This window comes from Coenobita brevimanus, chromosome 84, assembly GCF_032717465.1.
Source record: "Coenobita brevimanus isolate Jiangsu-jjx chromosome 84, ASM3271746v2, whole genome shotgun sequence".
NCBI classification, from domain to species: Eukaryota; Metazoa; Arthropoda; class Malacostraca; order Decapoda; family Coenobitidae; genus Coenobita; species Coenobita brevimanus.
In genome coordinates, this window is record NC_137037.1 from 34,988,020 (window position 1) to 35,003,045 (window position 15,026).

The following is a 15,026-nucleotide window of genomic DNA, read 5'->3' on the forward strand; positions in this document are numbered from 1 at the left end:
CTGTCCCTTCATTCTACAACACTTCGTCGTTGTGTCATAGTGCATAGCTCTGAAGGGTAACGATAGTGTTTCTTATAACTGTACCTAAAATACATAAACTGAATTCAGTACGGACTTTATTTCATAGATGCTATGCACTTAGTTTAAATTGGACATCTTTTCACGATGAAATTGATTTCCTGAGTAAATTCTTCACCAGTAATAATTACCCTACTATGTTGGTTCCTAGGATGGTAAAAGATTTTTAAAACCAGATATTATGTGGTTCTGGGAAGGCAGTAACTGCAGCTAAGGACATACATTATATTAGGTTATAATATTAGGAACCAGCTTTTGAAAATACTCAAGTTTGTATGTCCTCAAATCTCATTTAGATTTGCATTTGTAAACCCTTTACTGTAGGTTCATTTTTTCGATGTAAAGATAATACTCCAAAGCCATTGTGCTCAAACATACTATATATATGCCTGTTCTAGCCGTACAGCTAGATATATCGAGAGTTCAATTAGGAACCTCAAAATTCGTGTGTGTGAGCACAGAGGCTTGTCTCATAGAACATCTTTGCCACTGTCTAACTCAACTTTGTCAGAGATTAGGAACCACTGTTTCGATATAGGCCATACTTGTAATAAGGATAATTTCAGTATTTTACACAGTAGTGATGATAGAATGGAACTGCGAATTTTGGAGTCCTTGTACGTTCATAAATTTAAGCCTTCATTAAATAACTATGAATCATCAACAAAGTTGTATACCTTAAGGTTATAATGTTTTGTTGCTATGACTCAGGATTTTGATACTTGGTTCATTGATTCTTTACTTGGTTCTTTGGCTTCACACTGGTTTATTGATGTCTCAGAAGCTTCTTGATACTTTTCCTTATGAAACACTGTGTTGTTGATTTTCAGTCTTTGCTGCCAACTCACAGAGGTAAGACTCTTATATTAATTTCTCGAGTTTGTTATATTTTGAAAATAGTTTTACATTTTAGTTTTATTCATAGTACAGTGGAGTCTCTTTTGTCCGAAAATCATGGGACTTTAAAAGTTTCGTTTAATCGATTTTTTTCGGATAAAAGATACTATAATAATAATTATGATACAAGGGAACAGTATTGTACTAATCACCCATTTCTGGCGACGTCTAGACCACTACCAGCACCAGCACCCTAAAAGCCACTCAACCATCACCAAAACACTTATTACACGGTAGTAACTACGTATGTAACTGCACTTTTGTAACTGTAATAGAAACTGTCAACTTAAATAAATCTTCACTCAAATAAACTTAAATAAACCTTCACCAAAACAATTAAGTAATTCACTGTAAGCAATTCGAACAAGAAAACTCTTAATCCTAATCATTTTTTCAATTTTTCTGTTTCCTTATTCAGTCATTTTCACATCATCCACATCATCTCCCATATCATCCAAATTGCAATATGAGTTTTAAATATTTTTAGATCTGAAGATGGGATAAGTTTCCCGGAACTAGTCACCTGGAATAAATTTGAATTGGAAAATCACCTTGATTCTCCTTGGCAGGCTCTATGCTATAAGATTCCCCACAGGCACCTCAGTTGTTGATTATATATTTTTACGGAACAGAGAGAGATAAGGAACACTTCAAGTGAGAATACTGAAAATCACTACTGTCCCGCAAATTTCCAGGTTCAAAACAAAAGAGTTGGGTAAAATTACAAGTTAAAGTTTAATGCACAAACTAACAACTAAATATTCAGGACTCATAAGGATAATGTAATGGCAAAAAACAGGTTAAATATATAGTTAACTGCAATAGCCTCTATTAACACGAAATTAGCAAGAGTAAATTTATCTAAGTCAGCCCTGATAAATGAGAGAACCGGATAATGCTCAATTAATGCAAGATATATTATTACAGATACAAAAATATTATTAATAACGGCTGACATCTAAAACTCCACATGAATCGCAAAAACATCACCAGGCCTACGAATTAACACCTTATGCTGTACAGTACAAGAAAAAATGCAACAACACTAATACTCAAATTACAGAGCAGCTAGATGATTGGAGACTTCCCGAGCACTCACAAAAATAATAACAACTGTACAGGGGAGGACAGAGATGTGAACAATATGAGGAGTAGATCTAAGTGGCAATTAATGAAGAGACTGAGCTCATTATATAGGGGCCGGCAGAGCTTGATACAACTTGTAAGAAGGACGCGCAAATGAAGCCATAGGGGACAAAGAGTTGACACTCCTGCTCTGAACAACAGAAAGAACGACTTTACTATAAGGGAGGAGAAGGGGGGAGTGAGGTAGAACACGGAAGCTTGGTCACTATGGAAGCCACGAGGCGAATCGTGATCAAACATGCAGCATACTGTGCGTTAGAATTATACAAAGGATGATGAAATCATAGGCTATGTAACACCTCCCCACAAAAAAAAAAAAAAAAAGAAATTTACAAAGGAAATTTCTTATTACTCTAAAACAATCTGTCTAAAGTCTAGATAAGCAATCTACAATAACATTTTCTTTCCCCTTGACATGTTGTATGTCTAATGAATACTCCTGAAGAAGTAGACTCCATCTTATCAATCTCTGATTTTTATCTTTAAACTTACTAAGGAATTTCAGTGGGTTATGATCGGTATAAATGACTATGGGGTCAAAACCAGAACACAAATAAAATGAAAATGCAGTAAACCCAAAATTAAGGCCAAAAGCTCTTTCTCAATAGTGGAGTAGTTCTTTTGAGGTGGAGTGAACTTCTTACCTTAATAAGATACAGGGTGTTCAATACCCTGATCATCCTCTTGCAGCAAAACAGCCCCAGCTCCTGTATCACTTGCGTCAACAGCCATCTTAAAAGGCTTAGCAAAATTTGGAGTAGCGAGCACTGGCTGACTTAATAGGATAGCTTTAAGTTTGCTGAAAGAGGATTCACAGTTATCGGTCCAGACAAATTTAACTCCCCTTTTCAGTAGGTCTGTAAATGGTGATACAAGAATTGAAAAGTTAAGAACAAATCTCCTGTAATAACCTACCATTCCCAAAAATCTTTGTAGCTCTTTCCTACTTTTAGGTCTGGGAAGATCACTTATAACCTGAACCGTAGCTCCTGGTGGTGCAACTTGTCCATCAGCAATTACGTACCCAAGGTACTGAACTTTAGCTTGACCAAACTCACACTTTGATAAATTAGCTACAAGATTAGCCTGAACCAAACGCTCAAGAAATTTACTGACATGGCATAGGTGATCTTTCCAGTTGTCACTGAAGATTAATACATCATCAATATAAACAACACACCCTGCCAAACCCTCTGTTACAACATTCATGAGCTTCTGAAATGTGGCTGGTGCATTCTTCATACCATATGGCATTACAGAACATGCAAAAGTCTTTCCTAGTGTTACAAAACATGAGATCTCCCTAGCACGTTCAGTCATAGGTACTTGCCAGTATCCCTTTAACAAATCAAACTTACTTATGTACCTAGCCTTTCCGATCTTGTCTATGCAATCTTCCACGCGAGGGAGAGGGTAAGTGTCTGTTTTGGTTATCTGATTAACACGTCTATAGTCGATGCAAAGCCGCTGTGACCCACCTGGCTTAGGGACTAGAGTGACAGGAGAACTCCACTCGCTCTGACAGGGCTCAATCATCTTGTGGTCCAACAGGTAGCCAAGCTCCTTCTGGATGAGAGGAACTTTCACTGGGTTCACACGGTAAGGAGGCAGTTTAATTGGCTTTGCGTCTCCAACATCGACATCATGCATCAACACAGTGGTTCTTCCTGGAGTGGCACGGAACACTTGCGGGTACTCCTGCAGTAATGCCGAAAACTCCTGCCTTTCCTCGGGAGCTAGATGAGAAAGCTTAGTCTGGAGATCATTCATGATATCAGGATTCTTCCCCAAACTATCACTCAGGCTCATGCTGCATGGGAGAACTTCACTTGCAGACTTGGGTGGAACAGCTACAGTGCAGACTGGGTTATTTTCGTCCCGCCTGCGATATAACTTTAGCATGTTGATGTGACAAAGTTGCTTGTTCTTTCTACGATCTGGTGTGGCGATGACATAGTTGACATCACTGAGTTTCTTCTCCACGAAATAAGGACCACTAAACTTGGCTTGAAAAGGTTGCCCATGCACTGGTAGCAGAATCAAAACCTGATCTCCTGCCTGAAAGTGGCGTAACCTGGACTTATCATCATACCAAGTCTTCATCTTCTCCTGAGCAGTTCCTAAATTCTCTCTCGCCAGCTGTAAAGCAGTGGACAGCCGTTCTTTGAACTTCATCACGTACTCCAGCAGGTTGACGTCATCTTCCTCCAACAGCCAGCATTCCTTGAGTAACTTGAGGGGTTCTCTTACTTCATGGCCGAACAGTAGTTCAAAGGATGAGAAGCCCAGTGATTCATTTGGAGATTCTCTTGCAGCAAATACAACGAATGGAAGACCTTTATCCCAGTCTTTCTGATGTTCCAAACAGTATTTCCTGAGCATCGATTTGAACGTTTGATGATATCTCCCCAACGCTCCTTGGGTCTGGGGATGGTAAGCTGAAGACGTAATCTGGGTGATGCCCAACTCTTTCAGAGACTGCTTGAAAACATTTGACATGAAATTGCTTCCCCGGTCTGACTGTACCTCCTTGGGCAGACCAAACTTGGTGAAGAACCCTAGCATTTCCTTAACCACGTTCTTTGCTGAGATATTTCTAAGTGGAATGGCTTCAGGATAACGAGTAGCCATATCAATCAGGGTCAACACATAAGAAAATCCTGAAGAAGTCTTAGGAAGAGGGCCCACAATATCTACCAACACACGGGTGAATGGCGCCTCAAAAGGAGGAATGGGAACTAGAGGTGCAACCTCTTCGGTCTGATTACACTTCCCCACAACTGACAGGTGTGATAAGACTTACAATACCAGGAAACAGCTCTGAAGATACCTGGCCAGTAGAAGTGTTTCAAAATGCGTGCCACAGTCTTCCTCACTCCAAGGTGTCCTGCCAAACTGGAATCATGAGCTACTTTAATGATATCCTGCCTACAAACACGAGGGATGACAACTTGACGTACAACCTCCCATTCACAGTCGGCTGATGCTGTTGGGGGTCTCCACTTCCTCATAAGTACTCCTGACTTTATATAATAACAAGTAGAAGCACCAGCTGACTCTTCCTCACTGCAAGCAGAGTTAGCTAGACCTTTCAACTCAGGGTCAGCAATCTGCAACTCAACCAACTCTTGACGAGACAAATTATCAACACTACGGGGTACTGCCTCATCTGGTGAGTGGTCCAAATTAGCAAGAAAAGTGTCAGCTAGGATAACATCATCATCATCATTATCCTCTAAGTCACCAGTAACTTTAGACTTAGCCCTAGTGGCAGCACACGCAGAGAACACATCAGGGACACCACAGTCCTGGGCCGCAGTCACTGGCTCACCAGACAACTGAGGAGCTGGACACGCCTGACCTCCACCAATATCATTTCCAAGTAAGAAAGTTACACCTGACATTGGGAGTGTCTCAACCAACCCAACCATAACGGAACCATTAACAAAACCAGACTCTAAATTCACTCTGCACAGAGGGACAGAGAAGTAATTATTCTCTACACCTTGTAAGATTACAGTTTCATCAGAGGAATTAACATTAGAGCCGAGAACTCTGGTCAGCATAAGGGATTGGTAAGCACCTGAATCACGATATATTTTAACTGATTTCCTGTCATTACTGTCCAGAGGACTGACAAAACCATCAGACAGGAAATTAGCACATGAACTCTTGAGAGTGTCACGCACGTTACTGCTCAAAAGAGGAGCTTCATCATGAGAATTTAATTTACCCCTCAAAGCAGGTTCAGTTAACTCAGTTAAAGAATTCTGTTAACTCTCAAGGGTGGACACTAGACCAATTGACTGAATATTTAAAGACTCCTTTTTGTTCACATCACGCTGTCTCCTGAAACATTTCTCCGTAGTATGACCAAGCTTACTACAATAAGTACATTTACTTTTCTGAAATCTAGAGGTGGAGCTGGTATTTACTTCCTGAGAAACATCATCTTTATTCTCTTTCCTGTTACCTGTACTCTGAGTAGAGGCAATGTACTTACTATCAGCTTTCCTTTTTTCTTTAGAATATCTCTTGTGAGTGAGAACATATTCATCAGCTAAAACTGCAGCATCAGACAAATTATCTATTCTTCTCTCATCAAGATATAGGGTTACAACTTTACTAATACACCTCTTGAAATCCTCCAGCAAAATCATCTGCTTAAATTTACCAAAATCAGAATCCACATTCTTAGAATTTAACCACTGCTCTAACAGATCTTCTTTGATTTTTGCATACTCAACATGGGATTGCTTATCTTGCTTATAAGTTGTCCTAAATTTTACTCTATAGGCTTCAGGAACAAGCTCATAGGCCTTAAGAATCAAGCTCTTAACTACATCATAATTATCAGATTGATCCTGAGACAAAGATGCATAAGTTACTTGAGCTTTACCGGTGAGAACAGTTTGAAGGAGTACTGGCCAATACTTTTTGGGCCAATTAAAACCTGTTGCTACCCTCTCAAACAACTGAAAATACTTTGTTAAATCAGATTCATTAAAAGGAGGGACAAGTCTAACATTTTTAGCCACATCGAAATCATCAGAGCTAGATGATCCAGTTCCACTTTGTTTCATGCGATACTCATGGTCTGTCTGAATCCTAGCAATTTCTATTTGTGCCTGTGCCTCCTGAATACGATCCTGAGATTCAGCCTCCTTAGCACGAGCCTCCTGCAGGGCTAGCTGTAACTTAGCTATTTCAATCTGCGTTTTCTTATCTGGAGGAGGTACATTAAACAAGCTTTTATTAATCATGTCAACAATTTTGTCTTTAGACTGATGAGAGCGAACAGCAATTCCCAATTGTTGAGCAACAATCTTAAGTTCATTCTTTGTTCTGTTTTCTACATCACACACTGTTTGCACATTTGACAAAAAATCTTTGGCTTCATCAGGCGTAGTAATAGTAGACATCATGAATAAATCACAGTCACAAAATATCAAGCAATATCCTTATGATAAAATTCTGAATATCCTGATAAGAGGTCGCCAAATTTATGTTACGGAACAGAGAGAGATAATGAACACTTCAAGTGAGAATACTAAAAATCACTACTGTCCCGCAAATTTCCAGGTTCATAACAAAAGAGTTAGGTAAAATTACAAGTTAAAGTTTAATGCACAAACTAACAACTAAACATTCAGGACTCATAAGGATAATGTAATGGCAAAAAACAGGTTAAATATATAGTTAACTACAATAGCCTCTATTAACATGAAATTAGCAAGAGTAAATTTATCTAAGTCAGCCCTGATAAATGAGAGAACCGGATAATGCTCCATTAATGCAAGATATATTATTACAGATACAAAAATATTATTAATAACGGCTGACATAAAAAAACTCCACATGAATCACAAAAACCTCACCAGGCCTACGAATTAACACCTTATGCTATACAGTACAAGAAAAAATGCAACAACACTTATACTCAAATTACACAGCAGCTAGATGGTTGGAGACCTCCCGAGCACTCACAAAAATAATGACAACTGTACAGGGGAGGACAGAGATGTGAACAAAATGAGGAGTAGATCTAAGTGGCAATTAATGCAGAGACTGAGCTCATTATATAGGGGCCGGCAGAGCTTGATACAACTTGTAAGAAGGACGCGTAAATGAAGCCATAGGGGACAAAGAGTTGACACTCCTGCTCTGAACAACGGAACGAACGACTTTACTATAAGGGAGGAGAAGGGGGGAGTGAGGTAGAACACGGAAGCTTGGTCACTATGGAAGCCACGAGGCGAATCGTGATCAAACATGCAGCATACTGTACGTTAGAATTATACAAAGGATGATGAAATCATAGGCTATGTAACAATATATATATATATATATATATATCCTACTCCATTTTGTTGGAAGGGAACCTGTCTCTTTTTTTGACCAACTGTGTGAACATTTCACCAACTCTGAGCCAAGTATTGTGGGGTGTTTCCCCCCTCCCTGGTCCCTGCTTGTACTTGTACTTAAAGCTACCTGAAATTGGACCCAAGCCTGAACTATTGTTGACAAGAAAATAGACACCATGTAAAATATTTAGTGGTCTGATTAAACTAATTCACCCAGTCAGGACATTTTGAGTTATTGATGACCAGACTAGTAGCAGGAGTGCATGCAAATTTTCCTTGATCCTCCCCCCACCCCCCAACCCTTTGCCACCGTTCCATAGGTGAAGGGGGTCCATGTCAAGGCACCTTATCTAATACTGTACTTAATTTGGGCTTAGATTATTCTCTTGACAGGAGGGAAACTACGGTATTTTGTATTTTGTCCTCTCTCTCTCTCTCTCTCTCTCTCTGATTATTTATATATATATATATATATATATATATATATATATATAGAGAGATAGATAGATAGATATAGATATATAAAGAAAAACATGTAAAACAGTACTTTTTTCCTCTCGGACTGTCTACAGTCTTATGTAAAAAGAAAAAAAAAATCTCTACTCTCCATTTTTTACCAACTCAGTAATTTTTTGACCAATTCAGAAACAAACACTTGGGAAGTGACGCCCCCACCCCTCCCAGGTAGGGCCATCCCTACGTAACGACACCAAGCATGTCTAACTCGCATTGAGTTCTAGAACCAATCACTAAGGCTTATATTCAAGTGTTGGCTTTAAAATTATCTCAGTTTTCAAACCAGGATCACAATGAATTTCGCCATTACCCATATTCAGAACGAAGCTTTGGACCTTGGGGAGAAACCCCTGGCCATGATCTGGGGTCGAGTAGTACATAATCCTCCTCTAATCGTTCTAAATTCGTGCCTAAGGTTTCCATCAAAGCTCACACATACTACATTACTTTTGTAGAAAGCCTTTATTGCATTCAGTCATTTTTTCATACCATACGTCTACGGGACCATCCACAGACCCTCCGTGTTCATCCCGTCATATGCTTTCTCCATATCTCTAGGGACTATATACAGTTTTCCACTACTTTCACAAGCTTTTACGATATATATATAGCACATTCCGAACACTTTTACATTTATAGTTTACCACACGTATAGCACCTGCTTTATTTAGCTCATTAGTAATATGGCGGCCATCCTTAAAAGCTTAGGGGGAATAACCGCCGCCTCTTCCCCCCAATAACTCCTCTGCATAGATACACAAATAAAATATGAGCTAATTACAACAGCTTAAGCTTTCGCCATCATAAATCACTAAAAAAAGGATATACAGTATATAATCATCCCCTTCTAGCACAAATGAATTACGCAAGCCCATGCCGGTTTCCCACCTTATCATCTAAAGAACTGGGTCGGAAAGCATGCGAGCATGCACTGCCTATCGCACAGGACTTTTACAAAAATTTGCTTCAGCTTTCAATTTGGGGAAACAGTTAATTAGAAAATTAAAATGTCCATGAAGAAGTTTAATCGTTCCTCTATACATAACAAGAAGTAAATAGTTGCCATCTAATTGCATATTGCTGTGGTGATGTGTGTGTTGACAAATTACATAGAGTTTTGTTACCAGTAGCAATTGTTTTCATGAAAAAAAAAAAAAAAATCATGTTGAAGTAGAACTGTGGCATGCTGTGATGATTGGTTTCCCGTGAGAGTGGGGCCGCGACAGGGATGTGTGATGTCGCCTTGGTTGTTTAATTTTTATATGGATGATGTGGTAAGGGAGGTGAATGCAAGAGTGTTAAGTGGAGGTTTGAGTCTGGTGAATGCTGATGGTAGAGAGTGGAATCTGAATCAGCTGCTGTTTGAGGGTGATACTGTACTGTACGGTGGCTGATCCGGAGGTGAGATTGAGACAGTTGGTAGAGGAGTTTGGAAGGATGTGTGAAAGGAGGAAAATGAGAGTATATGAGAATAAGAGTAAAATGATGAAGTGTACGAGGTTGGTATGTGGTAGAAGGATGAATATAGTTTTGAATGGTGAGTTGCTTGACGAGGTAGAGTGTTTTAAGTATTTTGGGTCACATGTTGTTGTGGATGGAAGAATAGATGTAGAAGTGAAGTTTAGAATGAATGAAGTAGGAAAGGTGCTGGGAGGAATGAAAAAAGGGTTCAGATGTCGTTCGCTTAGAATGGATATAATAAGAAGGCTGTATGAGGGTGTAGTATTACCGACTGCGTTATATGGGGCTGCAACATGGAATCTGGGTGTACCAGAGAGAAAAAGTTTGAATGTAATGGAGATGAGGTGTCTGAGGAGAATGTGTGGAGTGACGCTTATGGATCGAGTGAGAAATGAAGTGTGAAGGAGAACTGGAGTTGCGCGGGAGATGGCTGATCGATTTGAGCAGATTGTTGCGATGGTTTGGGCATATGGAGAGAATGGATGAAGAGCGATTGGTGAAATATATAGCTAGATCGGATGTGAGAAATGTAAGGCTGAGAGGGAGACCACGAATAGGATGGATGGACAGTGTGAAGAGAGCATTAGATGCGAGAGGGATGTCTGTTGAGCAAGGAAGAATGGCTGCGCGTGATAGGAATGATTGGAGAGAAAATGTGAATGAATAAATTGTGACGCAGGCATGAGGGGATATACTCCCACATTTGGTCTGATCAGCTGATCAGGTCAGGTGCGGGTAAGGGGATGGGTCCATTATGGTGTGGCAGGGGTAAACCAGCTCTGCTGTCGGGCCGTGCTGTGAATGTCACTGATTACACTGCGCAGTTGACTCTCGTGCGGTGTGGTGTAGTAAGGATCTCTCCCTTCTTGCCTTGGGGCTAAGATAAGAATAAATGTGTGTTTGGATGAGGAAATTGGGAGTGTGTCGTCCTGTCTCGGCTACCTTCCTCTCTTTGGGGGAAGTGGCCTAGGTATATAGATAGATGGATATCAGGAATTAATGGAGTGTGTGGTGAAATGCCGAAGCATGGGGGAGAGATTGTTGTAGAATGGATGTGGAAGATGTGTAGATTGGCCTGGGAGGAAGGTAGAGTCCCGGAGGATTGGAAGTCAGGTATAATTGTTCCCTTGTACAAAGGGAAAGGGGAAAAAGTAGTGTGTGGTAATCATAGGGGCATTTGTCTTCTTAGTATAATAGGAAAAGTGTATGGTAGGATACTTATTGACAGTTAGAGAAAGAACAGAGGAATTAGTTGGAAAAGAACAGGGAGGCTTTAGGAAGGGAAGAGGTTGTGTAGATCAGATATTCATTCTTAGATCTTTAGTGGAAAAGTTTCTAGAGAAGGGAAAGAAATTGTATGCGGCTTTCATGGATTTGGAGAAAGCATATGGCAGGGTGGATAGAAAAGGATTGTGGAAAGTATTAAGAATATGTGGCGTAGATGGGAAGTTGTCGAATGCTGTGAAGAGTATGTATGAGGGTGCTAAGGCTGCAGTGCGTGTGGATGGTGAACTAAGTGAATTTTTCTATTTGAAGGTTGGGTTGAAACAGGAATGTGTCATGTCTCCATGGTTGTTCAATCTGTACATGGATGGGGGTAATAAAAGAGGTACAAGGTAGGGTAGTGGATGTTGGAGTGGCCCTGGTGAGAGAGGATAGTGTTTGGAAGCTCCCTGTACTGTTGTTTGCAGATGATACTGTGTTGTTGAGTGAAGACGAAGGGGAGCTGCAAGGCTTGGTGGATGAGTTTGGGAGAGTGTATAAGAAACGGAATCTAAAGGTGAATGTAGAGAAAAGTAAAGTGATGGTCTTTGAGAGAGGTGAAGTCAGTGAATGTACAGCGAGGTTGGATGGTGAGGAATTGGAAAATGTGAGTGCGTTTAAGTACTTGGGTAGTGTGATGAGTAATAATGGAGGTTTGGAAGGTGAAGTGCTTGAAAGGGTACAGCAGGGAAGAAAGGTTGCTGGTTCTTTGAAAGCAGTGATAAGAAACGGGGAAGTGAGCATGGAAGTGAAAAAGTTACTACATGACAGTATTGTGATACCAACTCTAACGTATGGAAGTGAAGCTTGGACGTTATTGGAAAGACACAAGTCAAGAGTGAGAGCAGTGGAAATGAGTTATTTAAGAGGAGCCTGTGGAGTCACATGGAGAGACAGGCTGACGAATGAGGATATAAAAGAGCGTTGTGGTGTGGATGTGGATGTGATAGGAAGCATTATGAGGAACACACTGAGGTGGTTTGGCCATGTGGAGGGGATGGAGGGTGAAAGACTGACGAAGAGAGTGTATGTGAGTGAGGTGGAGGGGGGAAGAGGGAGGGGGAGGCCGAGGATGAGATGGAGGGATGGGGTGGAGAGGTATATGAGAGAGGGGTGTGTGAGTTGGGAGCAGGGCAGTGAAATGGCGGGGGACAGGGCGACGTGGAGGCGTTTTGTTTGTGGCCACCCCAAACGGGATTGAGGCGTCTGGCAATAGATAGATAGAATAGATATTAGTAAGTAGTCAGTGTGTGATCCCTTTGATTGTAATTAAAGGAGAAGATTATTGTTCACAGCGCTCAGTATCTTAACCATTCACGTCTCTTCATACACAGGCTGCATTTTTTATATTTTTTATTCATAAATTCTACGATGGAGCTGACTAATATCTCCCTACATTCAAATATTATGTTGCACTTTCCACTTGACCAGCTGTGCCTTGCACTTTACTGTAGGTAAAACTTTCCCAGGGTAATGACTACACACGGATAATGCAAAGAACAAATGCTTTATTATTCAGAGAAGCAAGGAACACTTATGGAGAACAGTTTGTAATACCTTAGCACTAAAAAGCAAATGAACATAGAATCATACTGAACACTTATCATGCAGTCCTTCATTGCCCTTTCAGAAGCGTGGGGGTCGGAACTAGACTACTCAGTCCATACACTGAAGGGGAGAGCGATCAGTTGCCTACCACTAAATGTTATTATGTGAACAGTAAGCTTCAACCAGCCCTCGCATATACAGTAAACCTTTATGGGACATAATCCAGTTGAAACGCTTTAACTCACTAGACCACCAGATCTTCATAAAATTATATGGGTTGGTTACCACCCAGTGTATAATGTGGTTTCCTCGGTTTTAAAACCATTTGACTTGTCATTCAGTGTAGAATCACCTGAAGGTAACACTACATCAAGTGAGTAGATGCGGAGTGTCCTCACCAACCACACTTAAAAAGCATATACGTATATAATTAAACTACAGAATGAGTAGACGTTAGTTAGCAAGGCTACAAGTATTTTAAAAGTAGAACAGAATTTGTGGTTTATATATATATATATATATATATATATATATATATATATATATATATATATATATATATATATATATATATATATATATATGCTTCTACGGATTGTTTATTCTGGGTTAATTACTGCTGATTTTAAACACGTATCAAATAAAACTACCGTACTGAAGTTTCGTAGCTTTATTTGAGAATCCTACTTAAAGTCATTCTTTTTCCTCCTCCTCACATCTGTGACCTATCTTCCTCTTTCCGCTATTTTCCCCCAACCTTCTATCACCTTCCATTTCATTTCTCCGTTCTTTCTTTCTTTCTTTTTTCCAGACCTCTGTTACATTCCCAATTCTCTTATCTTCTTTTGTATAATTATCATTGATTCTCTCTCTCTCTCCAAGCTATTAATTCCCTCGCATTCCTAGTCTTCTCCTCTCCCTCGCTTCCCTTCGTCCCACCCTGGTTTACTATCCTTCTCTTACTTTGCTGTGTCATCAACTTCTTCTTCGCTCACTTCCTTGCTCCCTCCTTCCTTCTCTCTCTCTCATTTTCGTTCATTCATTTTCTCCTTTCACTTTTCTGTCTCTCCCTCCTCTTTCTCTTACTCCCTTATTTCCTTTCCTCAGTATCTCTCCACCAATCTTCCCTTCATGTATATGAGTATTTAATTGCCATCTTTCTTCCCTCCATCTCTTCCTCTTTACGCTCTCCTTCTTTACTTTTCCTTCCCTCACTTTTTCCCTGTCTACCCTCGTCTTTTTTTCCCCTCTTCTCTCTTCGCTCCAAGGTTTCCTCTACGTTTCTTCTCTGTCTCAGTTGATGGTGACCTGAGCTGAGCCAGTAAGGTTGAGGAGTTCTGTGGAGTTGAAGGTTGCGACGAGGGTGTGGTTGCCGCTCTTCTTTGGGAAGATGCGCAAGTCGTACCTCATCTCCGCTCCCGCCGCTACATCACTGAGGAAGGATAAAAGTGGTGGGTTAGATGAATGAATGGTCAAGTTTGGTGGGTGTGTATGGGAGAATGCCTGGCTTTAGTTATTAGGATGGGTGTCAGGTGGGTGTATGGGTGAATGACTGGAGGGAGGTGATGGTTTGGTTGCACTGCAGTTGGTGGGATGTTGGAAGGCATGGAGCGGATGGGTTTGGTGGATGGACGGGTGAGTTGAGAAATGGAGACAAACATATAATCATATCGTCTCTTTGGCCACACATTTTAGTTTTTATTCTAGCTAAAGAAGAGGCAATTATTAACAAACTCAGAAAGATGTGTAGTACTGAAAGGCGTTAGTGAAGCCTACAACGAAGCCCCCTAGTCTAACGGCCATCCTAAGTAGAACAAAATTATCTGCAAGTAGCAGATGTAAATTGCAAGATGTCCTTGAGTAGGAGGGATGGCAGAGCTGATGGTAAACTGGTAGGTGAAACGAATGGGTCGGTAGGTAGAGGTAGATGGGTGACAACTGTTGAATGATACCATGAAATTGTTGGGGTGGCTGAATGGTCAGCGTTGCTGACTGCAAAGCTGCCGGCCCGTTAAGACCAGGGTTCGTATCCTGGTACGGGCAGCAGGCGTTACGCGACTCTTTTGTCCATCCACCCTCTAAGGGTTGGTAGATTAACTGAGTACCTAGGGAAACACGCAGGGAAAGTATTCCAGGATATTGGATGAAAAGCCCCCCACAGGCTCAAAGGCCTAAGTTACGGCGATGAGCACCACGGTTAAGAGCTTCAAGGCGTCTGCTCCCATCTTTATATCTTTATGTAGGTAAATGAAT

The 15,026-nt window shown here is 40.6% G+C and overlaps 1 protein-coding gene across 1 annotated transcript in view; it reads right to left on the reverse strand.

Moving 5' to 3' along the window:
• Positions 1–13,888: 13,888 nt before the first annotated feature.
• LOC145410123 (hemocyte protein-glutamine gamma-glutamyltransferase-like) overlaps positions 13,889–15,026 on the reverse strand; it is a 167,577-nt gene continuing 166,439 nt past the window's right edge. Inside the window, exon 16 of the mRNA XM_080280321.1 lies at positions 13,889–14,205. Coding sequence (XP_080136447.1) covers positions 14,067–14,205 — 139 coding nt within the window. The 3' untranslated portion in view covers positions 13,889–14,066. The remainder of the gene's footprint in view (positions 14,206–15,026) is intronic.